This window comes from Ahaetulla prasina, chromosome 3 (assembly GCF_028640845.1).
Source record: "Ahaetulla prasina isolate Xishuangbanna chromosome 3, ASM2864084v1, whole genome shotgun sequence".
Classification (NCBI taxonomy): domain Eukaryota; kingdom Metazoa; phylum Chordata; class Lepidosauria; order Squamata; family Colubridae; genus Ahaetulla; species Ahaetulla prasina.
In genome coordinates, this window is record NC_080541.1 from 46,178,515 (window position 1) to 46,194,993 (window position 16,479).

A 16,479-nucleotide genomic window follows, 5' to 3' on the forward strand; every position below is an offset into this window, starting at 1 on the left:
AAGCAAAAGATGTTGCTGCTGAAAGGAAGGCAATTGGGATGTCATGTATTGTATAGGATCAGATGTGAAATATTCAATAGTAGAGATGTCTTAAAGGCCATTGGTACGTGCTATGTATCTCCAGATTCGGGACTTCCAGTAATCATATAATGTTTTTTCCAGCTTTCTAGCCACCCTGTTCAAAAGCTAATTCATATATCCCTTTTTGTGATTGTTTTTCTGAAGTAATCTTCTGCAGTAATCTTCTTTAAAATAGTAGGATAATACATGTTGAGTTATAAGCAATAATGATTTTCACATCTGAACACTTGAGGAAGAAGTATCTTGTGTTGCAGGGAATAGCTGGCTGGCTGGCACATTTTCTTGTGGATCTCAATACACTGATAACATTAGGAATGAATTTAAAATGACTTAACAGGTAATTGATGTGGTTTCTGTCTTTTTTCCTAGGAAGGTCTAGAAACAGGCGATCCTGGCACTGATGATGGCCGCTTTTATTTTCATTTGGGTGATGCCATGCAGCGAGTTGGAAACAAGGAGGTAGGAAGTCTACTAAGTTCATTTGAAAAAGCAAATTAGATCATAGCAGCAGAGGGGAGGGTTAACTTAGTCCTAATGGCTAGGAACCTGACAAGAGAAGCCAAACCTATCTTGCTGTACAGGAAGTAAAGGCTGGCTAAGTAGCTCAGTGGCTAAGACGCTGAGCTTGTCGATCAGAAAGGTTGGCAGTTCGATGGTTCGAATCCCTAGTATAGGTCTCCTACGTGAGCAGGGGGTTGGACTAGATGACCTCCAAGGTCCCTTCCAACTCTGTAACTGTTACCTTACCTGTTACCTTGTTACTTTGCTGCCTCTTCAATTGTATATTTTGGTCAACACTCAGAACTTAACTAGAGACAATACTAATATCTTTAACATTGGAGTGGCTTTTTCTGTGCCTATTAAAAGTTTAATAAATGCATAAATAGCTGGCAAAGTGGTTTTGGAATACTATTTTAGATAAGCCTGTGCCTAATATTTATTCCTTATGCTATGAATTTTTTATAGTTATTAAAAGTTGCAGCTGAACAGAAAAGAAGCATTCTCTTCCTTTTAAGTTATCCCTTCCCTATTAAGTTTAGCCCAAGATTTGGCTAAAAGCCATGCTTTTGGTACTAATCATGCAAATCTATGGAGGAACCATGCAAATCTAGGGGGAAATCCTATTTCAGAGGGCAGATGTTAAGACATAGAAGTCCTGCTAAATAGCATTGTATAATCAATGAGATTCCACACAAGTCAGAATGTTGCAGAAGGGCAGAAACCTTAGGAAACAGATGTCCCTTCAAATAATGATCTACCCCATGCCATGTAAAGCTTTAAAAGTGACAATTAGCCTTATTGCACCTAGAATCCAATTGACAGCCAGTACAAATCACAAAGCATAGGCATTATAAATACAATATGGCTTGCACATTACTGTTTGAGCCATTGGATTTTTGGACTGTCTGTATCTTCCAAATGGTTTTCAGAGAAAGCCCTATAAAGATTACACTCCTACCACAAAGTGATTAAGGCATGAATGATTATTTGAATGGCCTTTTAATCCAGGATAGGGCACCCTTGATGTGCAAGAGAATCTATGCAAAGGCCTCCTGGCCACCTTCTGCGACCTGCCATTCAAAGAACTGTGAGTTCAGAAGGACCTGTAGATTGCATGCTAGACTCAACCCGGATTCTGCATTAAAAAGCTGAAGAAGAAAGCTGAAGAAGAAAGATATTTCATAGCTGGGCCCAAACATACACAACTACTCAGTCTGATTACGTTTAAGGTCCAGCTTGTTCCTCTTCATCCAAATCTTCAGAGCCATCAAGCACTGGGATATGACTTCAACAGCATCATTTGGCCAGCCCACAATTGAGATTTACTGTTGTATATCATTGATATACTGAGAATATATGGCCCCAAACTGATGGATGACCAGACTCAACAGCCTTATGTAGATGTTAAAGGTGGGAGACGAATATTTAGTCCCGAGGTTGCCCACAGATCAGCTCAAATTATTTTTTTCCTGTTACAAACATGACAAATCAGGCAATCAAGCTGTGTTAATTTGATATATACATTATTTTTCAGTGTGGTTTATATAGTATATATTATTCAACGGATAATCTACTTTGCAACAAAATTAGGGTTCATAAAAAAGATCTTCTTTGGACAAAACATGCCACTGAATTTGTTACTATGAGTCAGTTCTGAATGAACACAGAGAAATACTGACTATATTCAAATTCAAGATTTCATCAAAGAAAGAAATCAGTACATAAGCATTTGTAATCCCCATTACTGAAAATATATGTTCATTATCTAAGGTTGCAGTCAGGACTAAAAATTAAGCTACTGATGTTTTGAAAGATTAGTTCCAAATGAGTACTTTTACATAACTGGATAAAGGTTTTAAATTCATGGAATTAGTTAAACTGCTCCTAGCTATATAATGCCAAAAATGGATACAGGCATTCTTAACTGCAGTTGTGGGAAATGTATCCTTCTGGTCTGACTCTCTACTCCAAGGGTATCAAACTCAAGGCCTGCCTTCCCCCCACCTCCAGCTAGCCCACAGAGAAGTACAATGCTGACCCGGCCCTTGAAGAAATCCAGTTTGACACCCTGCTCTATTCCAATCTTACCATATGAATAAGAAGGTGTGAAAAATAGTTTTAAATGCTTTTGAACAAATATGCAAGCAATGCCCTATACCAGTGATGGCTAACCTTTTCTGGACCAAGTGCCCAAAGCGCGCATGTACAAATGCGCACAAGCCTGAACCTCCCAAATGCAATGTATGCACAGCCCCTGCTCATGCACCCTTCCCCCCGTGCATGTGCAGCAGAAACCAGAAGACCAGCTGGCCATCAGGAGGTGCACGCAAATGTGCGGCGGAGCTGAACTGGGGTGACAGCTCACGTGCCCACAGAGAGGGCAGGTGCCATAAGTTCACCATCATGGCCCTATACAATATAGGACCTTATAACATAAGGGTTCTGAATCCTATGCTTTAAAAAAAAAGTCAGGGCCGGTTTAGCTCTGCCTGGTAAGGCCTGTTATTAAGAACACAAAGCCTGCAATTACTGCAGGTTCGAGCCCGGCCCAAGGTTGACTCAGCCTTCCATCCTTTATAAGGTAGGTAAAATGAGGACCCAGATTGTTGGGGAGGCAATAAGTTGACTTTGTAAATATATACAAATAGAATGAGACTATTGCCCTATACATTGTAAGCCGCCCTGAGTCTTCGGAGAAGGGCGGGGTATAAATGTAAACAAAAAAAAAAAAAAAAAAAACAATATAATTCACCTTCAAATTGGTCTGGTAAATTCAAGGAGATCAGAGGTCATAAAGATGAAGTGAAGCGCACATCTTTTCTCCCCTCCATAATGATAGCTATAATGGGGTTTAAATACAATAAAAATTGGCATAGGAAATAAGCTCCTGCTTATTCTCTAGGTGGTGGAAGATGAGGCTTTTCAGAGCCCTTTGCACTGTCTGAGAGAGAGAAGCAGAGTTTTGCCTTTCATGCTTGACATTTCAGTTAAATAAACATGAAGTAGTTCTTACATATTTGATGCCAGTCCAGATAACTGCTATTCATTCTTTTTGTTATGACAAGATTATTCAGAACAGATCATTGCTTGTCTTTTGTTTTGCCAGAAGAGAAGGCATAAAAGATATAGAGAGCCGTCTGAAACATTATGAGGCGTAGGAAGTATGGATTGTTACAAATAAGGGAATATTGGGGAGATGTGGGTATAGATGAGGAGAATGAGGAATGAGGAAATCATCTTGCTTTTCGTTATTCCAAATAGAATTAGAGACCACAATGCAGGAATTTCTCTTTCCTCTTTTATTTCCTCCTGGCTACAGATCATCAATGAGAGACATTGGATTTTTTGAGTCCTGGTTCCTTTCTTTCCAATGTATTTCTGCTACTTCATGGGTAACAATAGTTTCTGTATGTGATCATGGATTTATTACATCAACGCCTAAAAAAGAAAAAGTTCATTCATTCATAGTTGATTCATACAGTTATATAAATACTCGTTAAATAGAATGAGAGTTAAAGTGATATTATAACATTTTGAGAATATGAACTACAGTAATAATTTGGAACTAATTTTGTAAAAAATAACGTTTCTCCAGGCCAGATTAACATTGCTTTCTTATAAATCACAGTAATTTCAAAAATGGTTTATGTGGACAAACAATAGAGTAAATGTTTGTCTGCTCTAATGCGCAACATTATAACTTCAATTTTAATAACTAATATTAATATTTTATTATGATGTGAAAAATAAGTATTAGAAAGCCAGAAATAATGACTAAATTATTATATTTCTCATTAGCTTACTTTTTTCATTGAAATGCAAATATGCTGTCAAATTTCAATTTTCTAGGCATACAAGTGGTATGAACTTGGGTACCAACGGGGTCACTTTGCATCCGTCTGGCAGCGTTCTCTGTATAATGTCAAGGGCTTAAAAGCTCAGCCATGGTGGACAGCAAAGGAAACAGGTTATACAGAACTGATCAAGGTGCGCAATGTTGTTCTTCCTTTTTCTATAGAAAGATTATGCTAAATTGATTTTAAAATTGCTGCTTTATTTTAGAATAAGCCCAATGAACATACTTTTAGAACATACTTTTAAACAAAATTGAATGAGTATGTCAGTTACAAGTTCTATCCTAGTCTCAATTTTTTATTTCTATTTTTGTTTTGTCTCATTTAATTTCTGCTTAATCTGTGATTTTTAAAAAACTAAGAAAATGTGAATATATGGTGTGCATATTCCCCCTTGGATGAATCTCCTTTCCATCTGTCTCCTGCATACCCAGCCTAAGCCAGGAAGTCCTCTAAGAAATATAACTTTGTATGTAACCCCTTATAAATCCAAACATAGAAGTAGTTTTTTAGAGAAAATTATTGATAAAATGTATTCTGTTTGTTACTTTTACTAATGAACATGGTCAGTTAGCTTACTTTTTTTTACTCTGTTTTTGGCGGTTATTTTCCACCCGGACTAGTCCTTGCAGGTTTGTTTGGTGAGGCTGTTTGGAAGTGGTTTTCTTAGGCTAAGAAAATATAATGACTTGGGGCTGAGTATGGAAACAACACAGCCAGAACAAAGGAGTAACTCCCCTTTATTATTCCAGCTTTACCCCAAAAGTCCCACTGTTCAATGCAAGTCCAGGAGCCAACCTCTAAATATGTACCTCCAATTGGTCCTAGCTGCTATTAGTCCAGAGGAGCAGCAACGTAGTGAGAGTAGCTGCAGTTCAAGAAATTTGGTTTCAGAGAGTCCTTGTCACAGGAAGAGCTCTCTGGGACTGCAGCACCACCAACAAGTGGTCAAAATTGGCAATGCTCTATCAAATCCTGTCCCTGTCAAAAGTGGCGTTCCTCAAGGTAGCGTTCTTGGACCAACACTCTTCATACTATACATAAATGATCTCTGTGACCATATCTCAAGTTATTGTGTTCTCTTTGCTGACAATGTCAAACTATTTAACACCACCAATAATAGTACTACCCTTCAAAAAGACCTTGATTTTGTATCCGATTGGTCTAAAACTTGGCAACTCCAAATCTCAACCAGCAAATGCTCAGTCTTACATATTGGAAAAAAGAACCCAAACACTAAGTACAAACTTAATGGACATTATCTTACAGATGACCCCCACCCTGTAAAGGATCTTGGAGTTTTCATATCAAATGATCTAAGTGCCAAAGCACTGCAACTATATAGCAAAAAAGGCTCTAAGAGTTGTAAACCTAATTCTGCGTAGCTTCTTTTCCAAAAACTCTACAGTACTAACCAGAGCATTCAAAACATTTGCCAGACACATTCTTGAATACAGCTCATCTGTCTGGAACCCATACTACATCTCTGACATTAATACAATTGAACGAGTCCAAAAATATTTTACAAGAAGAGTTCTCCGCTCCGCTGTAAACAACAAAATACCTTATTCCACCAGACTTGAAATCCTGGGATTAGAAAACTTAGAACTCCGCCGACTCCGACAAGACCTGTGTTTAACACACAGAATCATCTATTGCAATGTCCTTCCTGTTAAAGACTTCTTCAGCTTCAATAGCAATAATACAAGAGCAAACAATAGATTCAAACTTAATGTCAACCGCTTCAATCTTGATTGCAGAAAACATGACTTCAGTAACAGAGTTGTTAATGCTTGGAATACACTACCTGACTCTGTGGTCTCCTCTCCAACTCCTAAAAGCTTTAATCAAAAACTGTCTACCATTGACCTCACCCCATTTCTAAAAGGATTATAAGGGGCATGCATAAGTGCACAAAAGTGCCTACTGTTTCTGTCCTATTGTCTCCTTTCAATATATGTTCCTGTATATAATGTTATGACAAAATAAATAAAAAAAACCCGTGTCACTGAGACCTCGCACTGAGCCAGGCCAGGCAAGCAAGGCCAGCATGGCATACAAGGCAAGCAAGACAAGCACAGCAAAGTATCCAGACATTAATAACAACACGCGAGATTGGAAAAAAGCAACGCTTGTTTCTGACAAATGCCCCTCCCAATGGCATCTCCCTAAATCTCAATTCCCAAGTGAGCCCTGTGAAGAGGGGCAGGGTGCCTCCTCATGAGTCGCTGGGTTGCACTGCACTGATCTGCTTCCTCTCCATTCTCCAAGCTTGGGGATCAGAGGGAGGAGGTAATTGCTCATCCTGGAGCTCCATCACTCCTCTATTCTTCTACCTTGTCATCACCCCTCACCTGGTCATCTTCTACCCCTTTTCCCTTGCTGGCGACCCTTCCCAGGACCAAGGGACCCAGGAGTGCCCCGTCCTACTCCTCCATCAGCCTTAGCTCTGTCTCATTCTCCTCCTTGGACTCAGGCTCCAATGGGACCATAACAGACAAAGTAAATGGCCTAAGATCACCCAGCTGACTTTGTGCCTTAGGCAGAAGTAGAACTCACAGTTTCTAGTGTGAAGTCTTAACCATTGCACCAAACGGCTCTCTTATGCTACATTGCCAAAGATATAAATAGAAAAGATAATTACACTTTGATTTAGATTCTAGTTACATAGGTTTGCACTAAAATGAGAATGAATTAATTTTTCACTACTGTATTTCTATTCCTGAATAATCATTCAAAATATAAATCTGGCAAGACTCCCTTATAACTGGTAAAAAATATTTTCTTTCTTCACTAGAAGTTAAGTTATTTCATCGTAGTTCAAATTTCTTTATAACAATATATTGGAAGAATTAGATTGCATAAGTATGTTAAGTAGCAAACACAATGAATTGCATTGCTGGCCCATGAGTTGGATAGACAAAGATAGCTACGGTAACTCAATAATTCACAGTAATTACTAGGAGGCAAGCCTTTAATTGCTGAGTGTTGTAATTAGGGGATAACAGGCCAATCTATGTTTTCTCATTCTCTCATAACTCTTAGAGGTTTCAGTGGACATTTAATTGCATATGATAGGCAATATTAGACCAGCTGGATAAATGGAGAAATCAGGTTAGATGGAAATAACTCGGCAATATTTGTAGTCGTTGGCGATAGATGAGAAAAGTATTTATGATTACTACACTGCTGTTCCTTAACTACAATTTATTTGCTCTAGTATTAATCTTACATTTAGAATATCATTTGGTGGAAGTTTTATTCTTTTTGTTATTCAAAAAGTTTTTATTAGTCAAAAAAGGTTTATACAAATACATATCAGGTATGGTAAATTTTCATTTTTCTTATCTAAAATAAGAATTTTACTCAAATTTTTTAACACATACAACAGCCATAAGGCAAGCAGGTGACACGAAGTAGCTAAGTTTGCAAATTTTAAATACGTAATAAAGAAGAGTCAAGAATAAACAGAATATCGTACAAAAGAGAATAAGGAAAACCAACACAATCCCAAATATCTTTATCACTTCCTAGTTTTGGATCTCAGAACTCTGGGTTCAGCCTGACCCAACTCCAGGGCCGCAACAGCGGCAGCCGCTTCAGCCCCATGATCTATAACCTCCCTTCTTCAATTCCTGGGTCATCTGATTCCAGGAAGGCTTTGTGTTCCTCCACATAGGCCGTAGCCTCCGCAATTGTACTGATTTTTTCGTAATGCCCTCCCGGAAAATCATCAATCCTCTGGCATCAGCCATCTGAAGCCCACTCCCTTCTGGTACAATTTGCTTGACAAAAATAATATTTCTTTCTTTTTCACGCACCTGTCTGGGAATCTGCCTCAGAATGGCTATCTCCTGCCCCTGTAAATCAGTGCCCCACTCCTATGTTTTCTAAGAATTTCATCTCTCGTCTCTCTTCTCACAAATTTGACATGAACCTCTCTAGGAACTGCATGCGTGCGTGCATATTGCAAATTAACTCTATAAACTCGATCCACATCCCAATTCATGAAATCAACACCTCTCCCAAGAAATTCTCCCAACAATTTAGTCACAACATCTCTCAAGTCTTCTTGGTCCACTTCTTCCAAATTTTGAAACCTAAGGAAATAAGACATTTTATCCATCTGTAGTCCAAGCACAGCATTGCCTGTCGTCTCCTTTCTTTCCTGCACTGCCCGCATCTCACCCTCCAAACCTTCCACTTTCTGCTTGTTTTCTGCTGAAACTTGTTGAGTATCCTTTAAATCCTTTTGGATAGTCACAATTTCTGCTCTTATTTCATCCAATTTCTTGTCCATATTAGATAACTTTTCCAAAATTCTCTCCATCTCTCCAGCAGTTGGTCTCTGACCTTTTGCCATTAAGGAAAAAAAATACAAAATCCTCAGGCAGGCACAGTATCCTTGTAATTTCCTCCGGATCCACCAGGGGCACTCACAGGAGCAACGAGTCCAGAGTACAGTTAGTCAACCAGGAAGTCAAGGGAAGTGATGTCATCAAAATTCTCATAGTGAAGGCGGAAGCTGGACGCCACCACTGTTCCCCAGAAGGAGGGGCCTCAAACCTTCCCTCCTAAATTTCTCCATCACCTCTTCTCCAGAGCTCCACAAAACCGTAATCTTCTTATTTTAAGTTCTCCTCTCTCCAGAATAACTCGTGCTCCTTCCAACCGCAGGGGAGAAAACCCCCGCACTCCGGGCACTCCACTCACGTTTACCGATATTCCTTCCCTTCTCCTCCTCAATTCTTCTCCGTGCCCTGTTCACCACCAGGCTGCTGCAGTTATAATCCAATGCCCGGTGTCACGGGCACAGCGGCCCAGGCGACGACCAAAATAATGGCCGCGGCCTGTGGCCTCCGAACCCCGCCGAGCCTAGGACGCGCCAGCATCGGTCCCCACAGTCCTGTATGTCGGCTGGGAGACCCCTGGCGAGCCGTCCGTGCGGCAGGTGTCCTTTTCGGAACACCTGGCCCCTGAGGGCCTCGGCGGCGGCCGGATTCGGGCGCTGGAGGCAGGAGAAACCTTCCAGACGTCCGTTGCCGCTGGATACCGGAAGTCGTCCGGAAGTTTTATTCTTGATATACATCTAAGACAGGCTTACCTGGTTCACCCAACAGCAGTAACCAGCAACTACTATATGTGAATCTTCCTTAGTCATATTTTGGAAAATTGTCTGGCATTCTGGTAAATTAATATCTTTTAACTTAAGGGATATGTTAGCCTTCTGTTTTTATCAGGAAATAGTTATAGGAAAAACTTATTTTTTGTAAGGATAATTAATTTGCATATCTAATATGGCTAATGTGTTCTGTAGCTTGCAGGCATAGTGATTTCTTTCTCCAGTAAAGATTTATTGGAAACTGAGATGCTGCATTTGCAACAACTATATGGAAAAGCCTGGACTTTGAATTTCAGTGCTATTTTATGAACAACATAAATATCTATAGTTAACTTTATCAGTGCAAAGGGTCAAAATCTTTTGGAGCAGGGAGGTATGGTGAAAAAAGCCCAGACCCTTTAAGAAATCTATCTCCCCTCCTACTTATTATTCTTGGATTGGATAAGTGGCTTTATATTATAGATAGTTTTAAGATACCCATTTCCAAGTGTTTCACATGACAAAAGAAAGTAGGCCTACACAAACAAACATAAAACACAAGAGAATAATTCTCACAAAGCAAAAAAAAAATCACGGTAACAAGATAGTCTTCTGTCATTTCTGAGGACATTGGTTGAATATGAATTCAAATCAATTCAATAGGTATTAAATTTCTATTAATGAAATACAACCCCAGCCCTCTTCTGCTCTAGCTTCTGTAAGTAATTGCCTATGACTGTTTGCAAATGCTCTTAAGCATCTCCATCTCCTGTCACAGATTTACATTAAAATTGCTCAGGTAGATAGCTTGATTTTCATTCATGTATTCAAGCACAGCTTGGAAGGTTCTCTGCTAGAGATGCTTCTGTTTGGATTTCTGCAAGAAGCAGAAGGTAGGAAGTCCAAGCAGTTTCCTCCAATTCTATAATTCTATAAGGAAATGAAGGGGTAAGTGTCCATGAAAGAAATATTCAACTATTCTAAGTTTTAAAAGCAATCAAGGAGTTCTAGTTTTTATTTTATTTATTTTATTCTAAAAATATGAAATATAAGATAAAAATTATGACTTGGTCTAGTTTATGCAGACTGGGGAGTTTGCTTTCTACTTCACTATCTAGTCTTCTCACTATTACTTTTTATCAATTCCAATTCCATTTATTTATTTTTCAGATTGATATAGCTGTCCATCTCATAATAAAATGACTCTAGGAAGCTTACAATAAAAATAATTATAAAAACAATTAAAAATCAGCAATATTTTACAATTATTATAATTATCATTTTTATGGGCATATTTAGAAACAACGTACTGGGTCTCAGCCAATGTTTATGTTCAAAAGATATTTATGAAGCCTATGTATAATCTAACTTCCTAGAAATAAAGAGGTTTCTGAAACTACAATTTAGTTTTAGTTGCATCTTAAATTATTTTTAAAAACTAAATGTAGTAGAATCTGGTCATTGCTAAGGGAGATGTTTACAGAAACACTGCTACAGTTGGCACTTCACTGTAGTGCCAGATCTAGTTTATATGTGCAAACTATATGACAAAAGAAAAATATAAATAACATACCTGGACTATAACAATAAAATAATACAGTGATTGAGTACTATAATTCATTAGTTAAAGCAATTTTTACTTTGAACAACACTGGTAACTGATTTTATCTAGCCATGGTGGTGCAATGGTTAGAATGTGGTACTGCAGGCTAACTCACTACCCACGCCAGAAGTTTAATCCTGATGGGTTCAAGTTTGACTCAGCCCTCCATTTTTCCGAGGTCAGTAAACTGGGGACCCAGATTGTTGGGGGCAATATACTGACTAAACCACTTAGAGAAGGCTGTAAAATGCTGTGAAGCTGTATTGCAATTACTATTGCTTTGTACGGCTAACAGCAAAAGCTCTTGCTGCAGCAAATATCTGTTTTGCTTAATTGATGTTATATGCCAGGTGACTAAAATAGCTAATACAGTTGGAAGGTTGCCTAAGGAATCAGAAAATAATAAAAGTTGTGGAGTCATTAGAAAAGAGTATTTGTAATTATCATATTAATGCTCTGTCAAATTATTACAATTTTTGAACAAAAAAAAATTCTAATAAAGAGCTTGTTTTTGCTACAAGCAAAATGTGGCATAACTGAATAATAACAAGCTTAATAAAGATGATTTTATCATTAATTTTGAAAAGGCTTTATGCTTCTACTTCAACTATTTTTAATGCCAAGAAATTTAGGCAAGTTTGTTGTTCATGCAATCGAAATTAGCAAGTGTATCACTTCATCAGTAGAAGTTGTGAATGCCTCAACCCCTGGAAGTTTTTAAGAAGATATTGGACAATCATTTGTCTGAAGTAGTGTAGGATTTCCTGCCTAAGCAGGGGGTTAGACTAGAAGACCTCCAAGGTCCCTTCCAACTCTGTTGTTCTATTTTCTGTTTTCAGTAATAGAATAACAGAGTTGAAAGGGATCTTGGAAGTCTCCATTTCAGACAAACAGCTGTCCAACCTCTTCTTAAAAACCTCCAGTGCTGGAGCATTCACAAGTTCTGGAGGCAAGTTGTTTCACTGATTAATTGTTTTAACTGTCAAGAAATTTTCCTTAGTTCTAGGTTGGTTCTCTCCTTGATTAGTTTCCATTCATTGCTTTTTATCCTGCCCTCAGGTGCTTGACTCCAGGGGTGAAATCTAAAAATTTTCCCTACCGGTTCTGTGGGCATGGCTTAATTGGTGGGCGTGGCTTGGTGGTCAGATGACTGGGTGGGCGTGGCCAATAACAATAAATAATAAAAATAATAAACAAAATATAAAAAACAATAAGAGGTACCAAAAATCAACTTCCACACTTTACACACACACAAACACAACACAACACAACTGACTCATACACAATGTAAAAGTAGCTGCACTTCACACTTCACAGCCACAAAAAGCTCAAAAATCAACTTTCACACTTTACACACACACAACACAACTGACACACACACACACACACAATATGCCACATACAGCTTTCTGAGATTTTGTGTGTTTGTGTAGATAGAGTGAAACACTACAGAAGCACACCAAATCTCAGAAATCTGCACAAATATTTTATTATTTTATTTTATTTTATTTTATTATTTTATTTTATTTTATTGTGGACTTCAATTCCCAGAGTTCCTCAGCCAGCAAAGCCAGCCAGCATTAGTTGATTACTGAGGAAATAGATTAGCTAAGCAATTGATTCTGTCTGGCTGAAAGTGAAACTGAGGCTTTCGGGCTGGAAAAAAAGCCATGTGTTCATCAGTAATCAGGTAAGTGCCTTAGAATCTCTACTCTTACTTGTAGAAAACAAGTACAAGTAAGGTTCTGCTGATGAGGAAGTCAGGGGAGATTGCCAGAGGAGACTTTAATTATTATTTTTTTTAAGTTTAAAGGCTCTGCCGATCTCAGCTGAGGGGCGGGATCCTCAAAGACTTTTTTTTGCTTTTAAAGGCATGTTTCGGCTGAAGAAAAACTGGCTTTTAAAAGTAAAAAAATAAAAAACCTCTGCTGATGGTGCGGCTCAGCAGAGGCAGGGGGGCGTGCCCAGGGATTTTTGCTACTCGTCCTCCGAACCAGGAGCCGCCATCGCTACCAGATCGCGCTAGCCGGTCTGAACCGGGAGCATTTCACCCCTGATTGACTCCCTCTTTGTGGTAGTCCCTTAGATACAGGAACATTGCTATCATGTTACTCTGAATCCTGCTTTTCACTCTGATTAAAAGAGACATACCCAATTCCTGAAACTATTCTTCATATGTTTTAGTCTCCAGTCCCCTAATCATCTTTGTAGCCTAGGATTGCATTGGCTTTTTTGATAGCTGCAGCACACTGCTGGCTCATAAGTAAGTGATTGTTCACTAGGACTCCAAGATCCTTCTCACATTTTCTACTATTGAGCCAGGTACCACTCATTATGATTACGTCTGATTTGAACTCTTAATTGTTCTTTATATGAAAGAGAAGGGCTATTACCAAAGCTTTCCATTCAAGAAGTTTTTCATGACCTTGGAGGATCTAAACATGTGAAACAAAGGTATTAATGGGAAGAGGAAAATGAGACTATCTCTTCCATGTATGCAAACTCATCCCTGTTCACTGAACAAAATTTAGGTTCCAACTACATTCAAAGCACCATTGTGAAGGAATTGCCAGGCTACTGGCACACTTAACTGATTGTGTGACTGGATCTTGATTTATTTTTCTGAAGTTGAATAGTGTGCAACCATATTTCTGGTTTTTGGGGAATGAACTTTGGGGCACTTAATGTTAGAGCTGTCTTTTTACTTTCAGGCTTTTTATGAAAGCCTTGATGAACATATTTTTTATTTTATGTACACTGAGAGCATATGCACCAAGACAAATTCCTTGTGTGTCCAATCACACTTGGCCAATAAAAAATTCTATTCTATTCTATTCTATTCTATTACCATTCATTATGATTAAGTCTGTCCATGCATGATCTTGCCCAGTGTCAGTACCTGGCCATGTATTTGATGCTATAAATGGACTTCTCCACCTCCCTTTAGCAAGAATATAGTACAGTGATGGCAAACCTTTTCGGCATCGAATGCCCAAACTGGAACACGCGTGCATGTGTGCATGCCGGCACCCCAAAAACCAGCTGACCGGCAGAAGTATGCCTGTTTTGGGGGCATTTGGGGAGGCCATTTTCAGGGCTGTTTTTGACCCAGAAAAAGGCCCCCAAATGGCCTAAAACAGCCCTGAAAATGACCTGTCTTTTGGCAATTTTTCAGGCTGTTTTCAGGCCATTTTTCAGGCCAAAAACAGCCCAAAAATGGCCTAAAAATGACCTGGAAAACAATCCAGAAAATGGCTCTAAAATGGCCCAGAAAATGGCCAGAATAGCAGTGGGCGACAGCAGGTGTGCCCACAGACAAGGCTTTGCAGCCACCTCTGGCACACGTGCCATAGGTTCGCCATCACGTATATAGTAGATTTGATTTCTATAAAGTCCATCTGAAGAAGTCCTTCTTTAGAGGCAACAGTTTTGGTTGTTTGAAGACAACATTAGCTATAAAGAAATCACTAGAATGGCATAATTTAGTTTGCCAGGCTCCTGCTTCATTTCATTTTCCTGTTTCATATTTCCAACTTTGGCATTCCAATTACCAATCACAACCAGCAATCTTGCTTGCATGATCTGTTGATTTCAAATTGGACTTGATCATAAAGTCTTCTTGTTCTGCATCAGCGGTTAGAACATAAATTTGAATAATTATCATATTATTGGATTGTCCACAAAGTAGCCCTCCCTTAGATAAATCAAAAGTAAATAAAAGGGGAAGCCATTCTGGTAAATGTTTTATATTATTGGAATAGTTATGATAGAAAGATAATTGAAAATGAGAAACTGTGGGAAGCGTTGTGACTAATGAGGCTATATTTATTTTTGAGAAGAAATAGCTAAAAAATATGTAATGTACATGATGTTTTGTCCTATTAGTCCTTAGAAAAAAACTGGAAGGTGATCCGGGATGAAGGACTTGCTGTAATGGATAGAAGCAAGGGTCTCTTTCTTCCAGAAGATGAAAATTTACGAGAAAAGGGTGACTGGAGCCAGTTTACTCTGTGGCAACAAGGTACACAACTCATTACTTTTCTTGTCTGTTCCATTGTTCCTTTTTCATGTTAACAAAAGAAAGCAACTAAAATGTTGAAGGAAAAATATGTTTTGTGATGAAGATCAGGATAATGAAAACTAAAGTGCCAGGCCTATTACTATTATTATTGTTGTTGTTGTTGTTGAAAGATGCTCTTCATGGATTCATGCTGCTCTTACCGTTATCATTAGACTTGAGCAAAAACTCCCCCCCCCCATTTTTACTATTAGTTCTTATTCAATTTAAGGAAATATTTTTATTTGTTCCCAAAAGAGGACGATATCATTGAAATCTTCATGAAAGGAAAGTAGGGTTTTTACATTTACTTAACTGCAAATTGATTCAGAGCCTATGAATTATTATTCTTATTATTCTTAGCATAGTTGTTCTTATGTAGAGAATATTTAAAATAAATAACAAAGCATAAATATTTACAATTTCATTAAAAAAACCTCAGAACTAAGCATGCTCTCAATCACTGTCAACAAAATTAGGACAATAATAAGAAAACAGTTATAAAATATGTTTAAGCTAATATAAAAATTTGCAGGAAAATTTATAGCTAAAATAACATGGATTGAGACCAGCAATCCTATATACTCATGTCATAAATCAGTGGTCCTCTGCCAGTGGCAGTGTGGGGGAGGATGGTATCACATATGCAACCTAATCCAGCATATGCACAAATGGAACATCGCACACTCACCTTTCCAATAGAACACGGGCCAGTACCAATCCACAGACCAGAGGTTGGGGAACCCGTCATAAATACAATGTAAATTTAATTTTATTATGGCTTCTACCAGCTATCTATGTAATACAGAAATACATCATGTAAGAGATGAAATAGAGTCAAATAAAAATAAATATATTAAATGATGGGGGAAATGGTATAGAGGAGTCTACTGAGTTCCTCTACAAATAGGATTATAAAATCACCAAAACTTTTGCAGAGAAAGATAATTTATTCAGGAACTAACTTCTCTAGGTTTACTGTAATAAACCAAGCCAAATAGGAAATAGGAGCTACTGATGAAGTATCTGTTAATTGTTTAAAACTGCAGAAGTGAATTAAACTGTACATAGCTACATTTCTACAAATATGGGGAAAAAATTGTATGGCCTAGAGATTACAACATAATGTATATAGTTATACTCAAGAAGGAAATTGCAGGAGAATGTTGATAATTTTTTACAAACAAGGAAGGTTCTGGCTAAGTTCTTACAAACAGAAATGGAGCAGTATATGGAGTGAATTTCAAAAGCAGATAAGTTTCAAAAAATGCAAAAGGTCAGG

At 38.2% G+C, this 16,479-nt stretch overlaps 1 protein-coding gene across 3 annotated transcripts in view; it reads left to right on the top strand.

Moving 5' to 3' along the window:
* The window catches only part of ASPH (aspartate beta-hydroxylase), a 108,214-nt gene that overhangs the window by 78,288 nt on the left and 13,447 nt on the right, over positions 1-16,479 (top strand). For all 3 annotated transcript variants that reach the window (XM_058174531.1, XM_058174533.1, XM_058174532.1), the window contains 3 exons: positions 451-540; positions 4,432-4,569; positions 15,026-15,161. In XM_058174531.1, coding sequence (XP_058030514.1) covers positions 451-540; positions 4,432-4,569; positions 15,026-15,161 — 364 coding nt within the window. The remainder of the gene's footprint in view (positions 1-450; positions 541-4,431; positions 4,570-15,025; positions 15,162-16,479) is intronic.